The 13451-nt window shown below is 43.7% G+C and overlaps 1 protein-coding gene across 2 annotated transcripts in view; it reads right to left on the bottom strand.

The window, feature by feature from the left end:
* GPC6 (glypican 6) overlaps positions 1 to 12678 on the bottom strand; it is a 1023293-nt gene extending 1010615 nt beyond the window's left edge. For both annotated transcript variants that reach the window (XM_023621717.2, XM_023621718.2), the window contains exon 1: positions 10968 to 12678. In XM_023621717.2, coding sequence (XP_023477485.1) covers positions 10968 to 11127 — 160 coding nt within the window. In that variant the 5' untranslated portion in view covers positions 11128 to 12678. The remainder of the gene's footprint in view (positions 1 to 10967) is intronic.
* Positions 12679 to 13451: the final 773 nt, after the last annotated feature.

The raw sequence follows: 13451 nt of genomic DNA, 5'->3' as shown, positions 1-13451 counted from the left end.
TCTTGACTTTGAGCTATTCTGACCCATTAATAAAATAGTAAGTGAAAGTTATTTATCTTTTTTTAGAGGGCCTCAAAGAGCTTTTCTTGCAAAGAAAATAGTTGCCTCAATTTCATTGCAACCTTAAGAGAAAATACCTCTGGACCCCTGAAATTCAGCTGAGGATCACTGGCCCCTACTAATTTCAGCTGTTCTGGGGGTGCAAAGAAAGGAAGCCAATTTCTCAAGAAATCCAAGAAATGTAGTACAGAGCAAACACACTAGCTGATGAAGCCTGCAGAACACAGGTGCACATGCCCAGAACGTATCATGCTACATCTTTAATTAAATGTGTAAAAAATGAAGAGTGACCAGCTCTAAATGTAGTCTCCTCGAATAAGAGTCTAGAGGTCAGGAAAAAATGGCTAGATTAGCACTTGGGAGGCTAATGTAGGAAAAATAGCTCAAAGAGCGGGTGGGAGATACAATTAGTCTTGACCAGAAATCATCCAAAAAGGACAAAAACCTGAGTCCTATGCAGCACCTACAGAAAGCCTGCCATATTAGCAAAGAATAATAGGGATCCTACAGTGAAAGAAACTTACAATGTTTCCCAGTTGACCTTTAAAGCAGTGTTGAAGTTCCCTCCCACTCATGAAGACATGCCCTTGGCAGCTGGGTTAGGCCCCTTCTGTTCCAGGCCTAGGTAGTTATGGATTGAATTGATCCAATCACTCCTTCCCTTACTCCCTCTACTGGCCAATGTAAACATTTGAAAGAAGGTGCAGGAGATGTTGGGGTGGGGTGGTGCAATTTGCAGCAGCAACACTTTCTGGGTGGAGATTCTTATCCGAGATCGAGGTGAAAAATAACACAAAATCATTGCCCAAATTTGAATGTCTATCCTGACAAAAACTCGTATTTGAAACCACATTGAATGCACCCAAAGTGTGGACCCCAGGGATTCAAAGGATGGTGCCTGGACCAACCACATCAGCATCACCTGGGAACTTGTTAGAACGCAAATTATAGCCCCTATAGCCAGAACTACTGAATCAGAAGCTCCAGCACTGGGGCCCAGCCACCGGTGTTTAACAAGCCCTCCAGTGATTCTGATGCATGACAAAGTTTACGAAGCACTGCTCTAGATCACTGGTTCTCTTCCCTGGATGTACATCAGAATTACTTGGGGAAATTTAAAAAGAAAGAAAGGGAAGGAGGGAGGAAGGAAGGAAGGAGAACGCCCTGTCCCAGACCAATTAAGTCATAATATCTGAAGATGGAGCTCAAGTATAGGTATTTTTTTTTTAACATCCCACGTGATTCCAGGACAGCCCTGGCTCTTTCCAACTGGAAAGGGCCAATTGTTAAATTTTCAGGAATTTTCTGAGTTGGTTGTTAAATCGTTAGTAGCTTGAAATCGGTCAAAGTGGAAACGTTTATACCACAGAAATAGGCAAATGCTACAAATTAGGTCTCCCCCTACCCAACCCCGCTGAGAGCCAAGTGTTAAACATTTATCAGGTCACCACTGGCCAGGGTTGAGAACCCCTGAACTAAAGCAAGAATTCCAAGTAGCTTATTAATTCAGACAGTCTGTGTAGTTCCTCTCAATTTCTCCATTACCCCTCAATTCCTTGGGATTCTTACGAAGATTATGAAGATTAACTGAGCAATTCAGTGGCCTTATACTTGAAGAAGGTGGACATCAGTCCCTGTCTGAGGGTGTAACTATCACTGGTCTAGGTCAGTGGCCATGGTCTCTTTCCTTTCTCTTCCAGGCATGGGCACAGGAAGCAATTCTGAAATGAGAAGGGTGGGTAAATATGCTGGGGGACTTTTGCAGGCAGTCTGCTTCATGGATGAAGAGACATCGATGGGAAGAAATAGTCCCTTTTCGTGCCTCTGGGCATTATAATGAGGCTTTGACTCTTGGTACTCCGGCAGCCATCTTGTGACCACAAGGGAGCTGACCTGGTAGACTAAGGATCACAGAGCAGAAAGATGGTGAGAACTTGGGACCCTGATGGTACTGTTAAAGTTCCTACTTTCTCAATCCTAGAACTCCCTACCCTACGCTGGGACTTCTTGTTATGTGAAATAATGGCTTTCCCTGATTGTGCAAGCCAGTTGAGAGAGGATTTTCTGTGACCTGCTGCCAAAAGTATCTTAAGAGGCACAAATTATTTCAGACAAGAGTTTCAACAGCTTGTCTTCTTTAAATTCTTTTACTGGAACTTCTAAGTAGCAGAGTAAAGTTTTTAAGTTCTTTTCTTTTTAATTTTGCCTCTTCTTTCTCTGATGACCTCATTCACCCCTTCTTCTCTCCTCTCACCCTCATCTGGGACCTCAGCAAGTCATGCTTTAGTATCCGAAACAGCCCCCTTGCTGTCCTTCCCTCCTCCTGGGCCTTTAACAACCTCCTCTCTATTCCATCCTATTTATAGCGTTTGTCAATCTAAAACAATACTTTCATCGTGTCACTTCACTGCCAACAACCCAAGATCATTACCTACTTCCTGCCATATAAAGCCTAGGATTTTTCAGGGCCCATTAGAAAATCCAAACCTACCCTACTGTTCAATATTATTTCTCACAAGTTCTTAATAGATCCTTTTCTGTACTAGCCTCCATATGCACTATTTTGCTCACAGATTTAATCCCACCCTGAATGCCTTCTTCTTTGATGGGTCTTTGTCAAACACTACCCATCCTTCAAGATTCTTGTGATGGTTAATCTTATGTGTCAACTTGACTGGCCAAGGGATGCCCAGATAGCTGGTAAAACATTATTTCTGGGTGTGTCTGTGAGAGTGCTTCTGGAAGAGATTAGCATTTGACTCAGTAGACTGAGTGACCAACATGGGCAGGCATCATCCAACCCTTTGGTGGCCTGAATGGAACAAAAAGGCAGAGGAATGGCAAATTCTCTCTCTCTTCTTAAGCTGGAATGTCCATCTTTTCATGCCCTCAGACATTGGAGCTCCCGGTTCTTGGGCCTTTGGAGTCAGACTGAACTACACAACCTGGTTTCCTGGGTCTCCAGCGTGGAGACAGCAGATTATGGGACTTCGCAGCCTCCATAACTGCATAAGCCAATTCCTATAATAAATCTCCTCTGATATATCTATATCTATCTATATAGCTACCTATCTATGTATATATATCCTGTTGGTTCTGTTTCTCTGGAGAACCCTGACTAATAGAGTCCCAATTAAATTTTACCTCATCCTTTCCTCAAGGTCAAAGAAATCCCTACATTCTCCAATTCCTATCATTACAATCAGTAATGTAATTTGGTACTTAAGCCATAGGCACACCACTGTTTAAATCTTGGGCAACGAAATAACAATTTAATTAATTCTTCATCTTGGTGAAATTTTAAGATTTTTTTCTTACACTGCCAAAGAACCGTGACTTAAGTTTCAAAATGGGCACAGCTGATTACATACATTTTGATAATTCTATGCTTTCTGTGAGTTAACAACTCACCCCACCCTATTTGGGAAATCCCCTTCTCTCAGCCACACTGATAACTCTTAACAGTCCTCTGCTGGCTTTACGATATTGAGTTTTTTGTCTCTACTAAAAAGCACACATAAACTATGTTAGAGCATTTATATGGCCTTGTAAACTCAACGTTGCTGGGACACTTGCTTCTCTCTCTCAAACTCTCTCTTTCACATAAACACACACACCAGTCCCTATTCACTGTCAATCACGTAGTAGATGCTCAATAAATAACTTTTGATTCATTAATGGTCTTTTGGTGGTATCAATTTTGCCTCCTAAATATTTCTTGAATCCTTCTACTTCATTCCATTTCCAAAGTCACCACTCTAGTTCAAGCTAACATCCCCTCCTCCTCCTGTGTCTGCTTTTGCTCTCCTCCCATCTGTTCCCCACAGAGCAACCAAAGTCACATTGCAAAACCATGTCCAATCCTGATTAAAACACTTCTTCAACAGCTTCTTACTGCTCTAGGCTAAAGGCCAAAGTCACTGTAGTGAGTTGGAGCGACTTCAGGGCTGACTGAGGAAAGAGACACACGATGAGGTGGCAATAGGACAGAACTAAGCTTCATGTGGGTGGCGCTTTGACAGGTTGCATGTGAAGGGAAGTCCCTCCCGGCAGGAGACCTTCCAGAGATAATGGAGGGGTCACTACAAAGAAGAGGAAGAGGTTAAGGAAACTCCCGGGGCAGAGGGCAGAGGGGGATTAGGTATCCAGGCAATATTGCTCAGCCAGAGGGTGTGCAGGGCAGTGGCAGCTCGGAGTCTTTTACAGGCCCCAGGTTTGTCTTATAAATGGCTAGCAGATGCTGGGTGCAGTCTGCAGGGCACACAAAACAGGAAGGCTCTAAATGTTAAAAATGTGCTTCTTTGGGCTATGCTCACAACAACAGTATGTGTAAAAACTCGAGTTTAGCACCCACAGACTTTAGAGTGAAAAGTTCATGCCTGTAGTGAAAAAGTAAACACGGGGCCACTACACATGAGCCATCTCTGTATCATTTATATAAGTCATTAGCCTGTTCCTCAGGGTCTTCTTCCCCAGTCTCTCTCACACCTCCTTCCCCACTCAGTGGCTGGTTCTCACCGGGTTCTGGAACTCCTTTCATGCTGAAGGGTCTTCTCACCATATAGTTAACGTGTGCACCCTCCACTCTCCTGTTTCCTTAATGACTTTGGACTCATGCTTCAGAAACCATTGCTCTTCATCAGGCAAGCATTTCCAAGACCCTCTAATTAGGTGAGGGGGGGCCCCTAGTGCTGTGCACTTATCTCAGCCAAAATTAATTCATTGTGAATGGTGCCCTTAACTTCTGCTTCTTTGCTGGCATTAAAATCCACTAGGACCTTATACCCAGCACCTGGTACAGTGACTTACATGTGATAGGTAAACAAGAAATATTTAATGGATGGAATGAAAAAAAAGCAAAAGGAGAACAGGTTACAAAAATAATCAATGACCTGGATAATGTGTAAACATGGAATTAAATTTCTACTTTTCCTTGTTACTAACTGGTGCATTTGTTTAAAAAATATTTTTCACCCAGGGTCATTAAAACCTCTTAAATATTTCCATCCAGGATTATTAGAATTTTTAAACCTTTACTTAGGACTTACCTCTGTGAAACCATTTATGTACAAATATGCCATCCTAGGGAGTCAACTACACTTTCAAACAGTATCATGTGAATCGTTGAAAACTGAATAACACTGGAGAAATATATGAAACTATTTAAAGGGGAATCATGTGCCAGCTAAAGAATTTAACAGAGCAGAATTTGGTCTATAAAGGGATACAAGCACCAAGTTTAAAAGAATATTAAGTATTCTGTTTATACTGGCAAGACAACTTTAAGTCACCTTGCTGGCCTTGCTAAGAAGTCTTTTGAGAGATGTGAATTAAGAGGGAAAAAAACAGTCTTATAACGTTACTTTTATGTGCTTGAACATAAATTAAGATTAAGCTATTAAAATTACTTTATCGACAATTCCTTTACGATAATTTTTATCCTAAACTCATACGTCTATAACAAATCTAGTGACTAAAGGGTACGTCACTTTGGTTTTAAAGGACTCAATAATTTTGCGTTTTGTAAGTGTTCATAAAACTTGCCCATAATTGAAAAAGAACACTAGTCACCTTCTTACATAAATTATGATGCAATATTTATACTATAATATGTTAAAGAACATAATGCTGTACATTTTAAATCACTTTTTGATAGTGGCCTGCATTTCTACTCGCAAGCTATTAAGATGTGGTGCAGTTAAATGACGTGAGTTTTATCTAAAAAAGTATATCAGTCAACTCAAATAAACTCTTGTTCTCAATGATGACATATTATCCTCTAATTAAATCAGCTAAGATAACTCTGTTTGCAAGGATCGTTGTAAAACTAATTCCCAAATCAAGAGTTTAACAAGTGGCACTCCTAATAGCCCAGATTTTAGATTGCTTTCATACCTGGAATTAACATGATTCTTTCAGAAATCCAGTGACTTGACAAATCTTAAAAAAAAAAACATTTGAAGTTCAGCTAACTCATTTATACCTCACACTGTTCTTCACAAGGATTTTAAAGACATCAGCTAACTAAACAGAAGGCAAAGAAATCAGAAATCTGTGAAGCAGGAAGATAAATGGAAATCAAATAATTTATTCCCAAACAGGATATTTAATATGACTGCAAAAGAGTGAGAGTTACCAAACACTATTGTTCCATTTATGTTAATGTGATATCTACATGCAAACTGAAAAAAGATCTGGGGTAATGGCAGATGTATTAAATAAGTCAGTTTGCTGGGGGAGCAGAAAGAGGAAGGACAGTCTCCCTGGGAAGCCCACCAAGGAAAGGAAAAGCCTGTTGGACAAAAGCCAGGTAAAATAAAACATTATATATTTTGAAATTTGGAACCAATAAAGCAGGGCTAAAACAGTCACTAGTACATCAACAGAGTATAAGAGAATGTTCTTCCTTTTAATTTTAGATTTTGAGAGAGATTTTTAGATTTCAGAGATAAACTGGTATCAAAGAGATGGAAAACAGTTTAATACTTTATTAACATCCAGATGCTGTAACCCAACTCTCAAACTATTTGAGACAGAAAAAGGGGCAAGGTTGGGGCTGGCCCGGTGGCAGAGCAGTTAAGTGTACATGTTCCACTCTGGCAGCCCGGGGTTCGCCAGTATGGATCCTGGGTGCGGACACGGCACCGCTTGGCAAGCCATGCTGTGGTAGGCATCCCACATATAAAGTGGAGGAAGATGGGCACGGATGTGAGCTCAGGGTCAGTATTCCTCACTGAAAAGAGGAGGATTGGCAGCAGTTAGCTCAGGGCCAATCTTCCTCCAAAAAAAGAAAAAAATTGGGGGGAGGGCTCAAGGTGAATACTGAGAGCAGAGTTGGTTAGACTTTTCTTCCCTAATGTGTGGGGATAAACTTCTCTCCTCTCTCTATACCCAAGGTAACTTCCTATAGTAAGCTTTGTTGGACTAACCCAATATTCCAGTAGGCCTGGTATATTGAAGAAAACCAACACATGTTCTTTAGTTTCCATCTTTTATATAACCATATCTATACAAGAAAATGATCAAGTAAACGCATAAATACAGGAACAAGTTAGTGGTGGCAGCATGGCCAATTCCTGAGAACATAAAATTCAAATTCAAAGTGATCTGGAAAAATTGTAGATGTTACAAATAAATAGAAAAATATTCAGCATGAACTATGAGGGAACACATATGGTGATTGATAATATCAGGCTATATACATATTAGATGAAGAAAGAATTGATTTTGCATGCATTTATTTAACAAATGCAGAATGGCACTGGGCAGGGTTAAGTCTATGGATTGGCGTGCCCAGAGCCAGGGTACATGGGATTGAATTGTAGCCTCATCACTTTCTAGATGAGTCATCCTTGGGCAAGTTAATTATTTAAGTCTCTCTGTTGCTCAGTCTTTTCATCTATAAAACAGAAATAATGATAGTATCTACTAAGTTATTAGAAGGAGTCAATAAGGCAATGTTTAATGTTTTAAAAGTAGGTAATATTTTCAAATAGGTGTTGGGCACATAGTTATTTCTATATAAGAAATTGTTAAATAAAGTTGTATCAGATAAGTAATGAAAAAGTGAATGTGTAAGCCAATAAACCACCATTAGTCAGCTATAAAGTATCATAATGAATGACTCGAGGAAGGCTCAAAGCATAAAACAGTGGCACTGTAAGCCTAAAACAACACCCCCTGAGTTGCCCAGACTTTTAAGCAGATGCTCTTTTCAGTTGTGGAGTTCCTATAGAAGTTTAGAGCCACCAAGATGAGTTGGGTTGGAAAATGAGATAATATTACCGATGCTCAAAAAAAGACGGGAATGTTTCACACCGACCTTTGATCAGAATAACAGTCCTAACAAAGAACTTGATCCACTGCTCAATATTTTCCCAGAAGATGGAACAAGAGAAAATAAGCAAGTTCACTCTAAAGGCTTTTGGCTAGATATCTGGAAACATTTCGATACTACAAGAATTACCAGGTATTAGAATGAATTGCTGAGAGGGGCTCAGGAGTCTACTCCTTTGGAGGTCTTTCAAACAAAGACAGATAGTCTATCTGATCTGCCTGGGACGGTTTAAAACCAGGAATGAGAGAAGATTGATGGTGCAAACAGCTTCCTGAAGCCCTCCTCCCTCCCAAGCACTCTCTGAGAGTATAACTTTATATATACCCATCACAGTCCCTCATCAGTTGGGTTTGAAGAACTCCCTTCCATCCTAGAATAGAAAAGGGCAACACTATTTCACGATTGTGAGTTCTGAGTATAACTTTAATAATGTCATGATGAAACATAATGTCCTTATTACTTCTCAGTTATTTTACCAGGCAAGCTACCTGCAAATATCTTCCAATTAGAAAGTCTCATGAACCTGAAATCTGAACAGCAGGTCCTTTAAATTCATGTTCCCTGGTGGACTAATGGCATATTCTGTTTCTCAACCAAACCATTAAAAGTCCAAATAAGGCAAAGGACGAGAAAGAGCTTAAAGAAAGGATAACCACCATACACTAGATAATTACATGTAAATAGTATCAGGAACTAGGGAGGGGAGGAAGAGTATGTGCATTTAATAACGGGAGGCATTTCCTAAGTGATTATTCAAACAGCAATTGACTAAAACTTACTTTGAAAAAATGTATATCCTTAATATACAATTATCTTTCGATTCATTTACTTTCCTATCAAATGTGCCTCTGACCTCACAGTGACCTGTACCTTGATTATTTCCACCAGCATCAAAAGACATCAGTGTTAACCGGCAAAGTCAACATGCCCTTAGTCCTAGAAAGTAAGTTTCACAAAAGTGCACACATTTCAGAAATCCATAGCTAATTAGCAAGCACCATAATTGTCAAGGGGTGGAGAGAAAAGGCAAAAAAAAAAAAAAAGAAGAAGAAGAAGAAGAACCTCTGTAGTGAAAAATCTTCTCAAGGATTTATTTTAACCACTGGGAATGTTGTCAGGAAAGGAAATGGTGACTACAGCAAGTATTTACAGTGAAAACCTTCACTTTGATATTAAGGAGATTTGCATCATGCTAAGGGTGAACCGCAGTCTCCTGAAAGTCCCATTATCCACTAAAGAATACTGAAGCAATTTAAAAATACTTACCTATTTTCTTCTTTGAGATATCTTATCCGAAATCATGTTATGTTTAAAACATATAGTTTGAAAAAGCACAGACCGGAGGAGTAGAAGTTCCTAGAAGAAGTGATCCATACTACAAACCTTTTAAAACTTGAATTCCCTGAGATTTGGGGGGGGGGGGGGAAGCAAAGCTGATCCTTATCAATTAATTAAAAAGAGTGAAACAACAGTAGACAAAGGGGAAAGAGAGTTAAGAAACGTAAGCAGCTGTGGAGGTAGTCGCTCTCCATTGATTAACAAATTAAAGAGTTCTGGAAAAGGGAGAAGTGACAATGATAGAAAAGTAGTCTTATAATTCACCACAGGTTCCGCCTTCGACTCACCAGAGCCTGGCTACGTCTGGCTTAGAATTGAAAAAGGCTCCCTGTATATAATGCTCTGCGCTGTTAACGTGATGTATGGGCTACTTTTTTTTTTACGATGCCTAAATTTATATAAACGTGTTAATTTCAGTGTAAGTTAAAAACCCTCACTTGTAGAGTTTGTAGATCAACCACAATAAAATAGCAATCCCACTGTGTATCGAAACTGTGATGTTTTAAGATATCTGCAAAATGCTTTTCTTCCATCGACCAGTGCTTTGGCAAAACGGCAGGGAGGCTGGTGGAAATTCAGCGTTTTGACTTGACCATCTGAGGTCACTGAGGACTTCAGCTGCCGGGTTTGAGCAGCCCGCGTCCTAGGAGCATCTCTTGGCCTCTCTCAGTTCTGTCCTCTCGCAGCCAAAGGATTATCTCTCCCCAACACGTTTCATTCACAGAGCCCCAGAGAAGCTCGGATTCGGTTGGAGCTAAGAGCCGGAAAACACGCACCCAGGCTGCTGCGCAAGTAGTTGGAGACCAAGTGCTACCCACACACTGGCGCCGAGAACGGGGGTGGGGGCTCTCCAGCTCTCGGTGGAGGAATGCTAGTGGCCGGGCACGCGGGGGACACAGGGTCTGCGGACTCCGAGACGCATTAAGTTGGTTCAGCTTCCGAGAGCGGCGGGCGAGGCCACGCTCAGGACGGGGCGCCGCGCCGGGTGGCTGGAGTGTCCTCCGAACCACGAGTGACCCACCGCAATCAGGGAAGCACTGAGGAACCGTAACGGGAAAGCCCGCCCCAAATCTGAAACAGGCAGCCGGTGAACTCCCCAAACCGGCCCGGAACTACCGACGTCGGGAGGCCGGGTCCCGGGTAGGGGTCCCCCCCCCAGCCTCGCCCGCCCCCAGCCCGGGCGCCGAGCGCTCTGCCTCCCCGAAGGACAGGGAGAGTGGAGCGAGGGGCGAGGGGAGCCCTCGGCGTCTCTCCGCCGCCCCCGCCGGCGCGAGGGCGGGAGTGGAGAAGGCGCCACTCAGACTGTGGCGCTTGGGCAAACTGCGGCCGCAGTTCTTCCAACTTTGCCCGAGCGAAGGGGCGCGGGCTGGGCGCCCCGCTCGGCGATCCGCCCTCGCGCCGCGGCCGCCCCCGAGAGTGCCGGGCTCCCCGGCCCGCCCGGCCGGAGCCAACAAGGAAGGGGGCGCAAGGGCGCGAGAACGGAGGGAGGGAGGGCAGGAGGGCGCTCCCGCGTGTGCACACAATGAGGCAGCTGAGACGCACACCTTCCCCCGCGGGGGACGCCGCGGGAGCATCCGCCGCCCGGCGCGGAGGCGCGGCGGCCGGGAGAGCCCTGACGGAAAGTGAACACCAACAACTCAGCAACAGGGGGCAGGAGGAGGGCGCCGGGCGGCCCGGGCGCCGTGTGGCCACCCAGGGCTGCAGCCTGCCCGGGCCGCGCGCCCGCGCTTACCTGCGATCTCCTGGTAGGGGATGTCCGCCAGGCTGAATCCCTTGGCACCGTACGCCTGGCGGACCTCGCCGCAGCTCCGAGCCTTCACATCCGCCCGGGCCGGGAGGGACAGCAGCAGCCCGGAGAGGGGAAGAATCACAGCCCCGATCCAGCAAGGCATGGTGCAACATGCAAATCCAGCTCGGTAAACCCCAGGGCCCGTGCGCTCTTCACCTTGCCCCTCGAGCCGAAAGCCCGCCAGAGCCAGCGGCGCGCTCCTCGCCGCTGCCCAGCGTCACCCCCTTCCGCCAGCCGAGGGGATGAGCAGCGCAGCCCTCTGGACTGCGCTCAGCAAACTTTTATAAGCCAGATGGAGGATGGCAAGCCAACCAGGGCTGGCTGGGAAAGCAGCCGCCTTGCTCCTCTAGCCCCTCAGATCGAAAACGGTGCAATAAAACCGAGAGAGAGGAGAAAAAGAAATGTTTAAAAAGCCACCATGGGGGTTCAAAGCTGCGATGCGAGTTCCGAACCGCACAATCCTAGAGCGCTGTGAGCTCGGCTAGCCGGAGTGTGCAGCGAAGGTGGGAACGCGCGCCGGCTCTCCCGGGAGGGAGATGGACTGGCGAGCGCGAGTGAGTGTGCGCGCGTGTGTGTGTCGGTGTGAGCGCTGGGTTCTTGGGGATGGGTGTGCGTGGAGGTATGTGTTGGGGATATACGGGATCCAGGGGAAACCTCAGCTTCACACAGGCTGAGAGAGCCTGTGAGAGTCCTCCTGAAATAGGAAGAGAGAAATCCTGGAGACAGACACTGGAGGCAAGAGGGAAGGAGAAAGAAGGGGAGAGAGAGAAACGTGCTACACACCGCACAGCCGAAATTCAGAGGCAGAGTCGAAGGCAAAACCTGGACTGGATCTCTTGCTACTCGGTAGAAGGAAAAAAAAAGGAAACGTTCCTCTTTTCTCATTCCTTTCGCATCGTTCATACAGATCCGAAATGCTGCGTTTAATGACATAAGCAAGCAATCTAGAAAGAAAAAATGTTTTTAAGACATTAACTTATATGGATTAAACTATATTTTTTGTGGACGTGAAGGACAAACGCAATTCCAATTGTTGCTCTAAATATGAGCAACAATTCATGACCTACTGAAATACAAAGCCAGCGGAGAATAAACGTCTAGGGGAACCCCTGAATAGCAGAGCACAATCAACGCTCTAATTAATTTCCTATGGCTTTGTTTGTTTTTATTTTCTAAAGAGAGGTAATGTGTGCACGTATTAGAGACCAGTCGTTTTATTTTTTTTTTTTATTTTTGGTTCTGGACTCAACGTGTCCCCGTTTTTAATTTCAAATATTCGATGATCTTGGATCAGAACTCATTATGCTTAGGTTTCTTAGGAAAGCCGGGGAGAAGGACCAGAACACGGAAGCAATGGGCAAATGAGGGAGCAGGGATCAGTGGGGTGCATGAAGGAAGATATGGGAAGTTCTTCCTTTCCTCTCCCCAAATGCTCTCACATACTAGACTTAGCGCTTTCTTCCAAGTTAACAGAATTCTCAACTGGGGAATCAGTTCACTTTCTTCTTCCTATCTTACACTCGAGTTCTGTGAAATGGGATAAAAGCGAAAATTCAGAATAGGCTAATTTTTTATTGACTTTCTTATATTAAAGAAGTCTTCTAGGCAGAAGTGTCTAATGAAACCCAAACCTCCTGCAACTACTAAGGCAGTTAAATCCAAGACAAAAAAAAAAAAATGATAATGCTTACTCACTTACATGGCCATTTGTATCTGAGGTTAGTGTATTATTCAGAAATTACTAGGAGGGTAATGTCCAGTTTTATGGAGCTCACCTATAAGACTACACATAAAGATGTTTTTCTGATGATGGCTTTTAATGACCAGAATGACTCATGAAACTTGTCATTTTATTCGTTATCACCATCACAGTCATAATTATCATCACAACCCATTAGGAACATCTTCTTCCTCTCTTCAGTTAATTCCTCCGCTCTTGCTCCCCCAAAAAGACTCTCACGTTTAAGATCTAACTTCATTTAAGCTATGGAAATGCTTAAAAATGTTGTTGTCTTATTTATAGAATGACTTTTTCTTTTTTTCCTTTTTTTTTTTAAAGACCACCCTCGAGTCATGGCCTTTTTTTTCCTTTTTTTTGAAGATTGGCACCTGAGCCAACAACTGTTGCCAATCTTTTTTTTTTCTTCCCCCAAATCCCCCTGGTACGCAGTTGTATATCTTAGTTGCAGGTCCTTCTAGTTGTGGCATGTGGGACGCCACCTCAACGTGGCCTAATGAGCAGTGCTATGTCTGCACCCAGGATCCGAACTGGCGAAACCCTGGGCCACTGCAGCAGAGCGTGAGAACCCAACCACTCGGCCACAGGGCCGGTCCCTAGAGTGACTTTTTCTTCTTCACAACTTCACAGCAAAACATTTCTTTCAGAAAACAACAGTCATATTAGTACATATTTTTTTCTCTTAAAAT

This window comes from Equus caballus, chromosome 17, assembly GCF_041296265.1.
Source record: "Equus caballus isolate H_3958 breed thoroughbred chromosome 17, TB-T2T, whole genome shotgun sequence".
In the NCBI taxonomy this organism is placed as follows: domain Eukaryota; kingdom Metazoa; phylum Chordata; class Mammalia; order Perissodactyla; family Equidae; genus Equus; species Equus caballus.
This window is presented reverse-complemented; position numbering and strand designations above follow the sequence as displayed.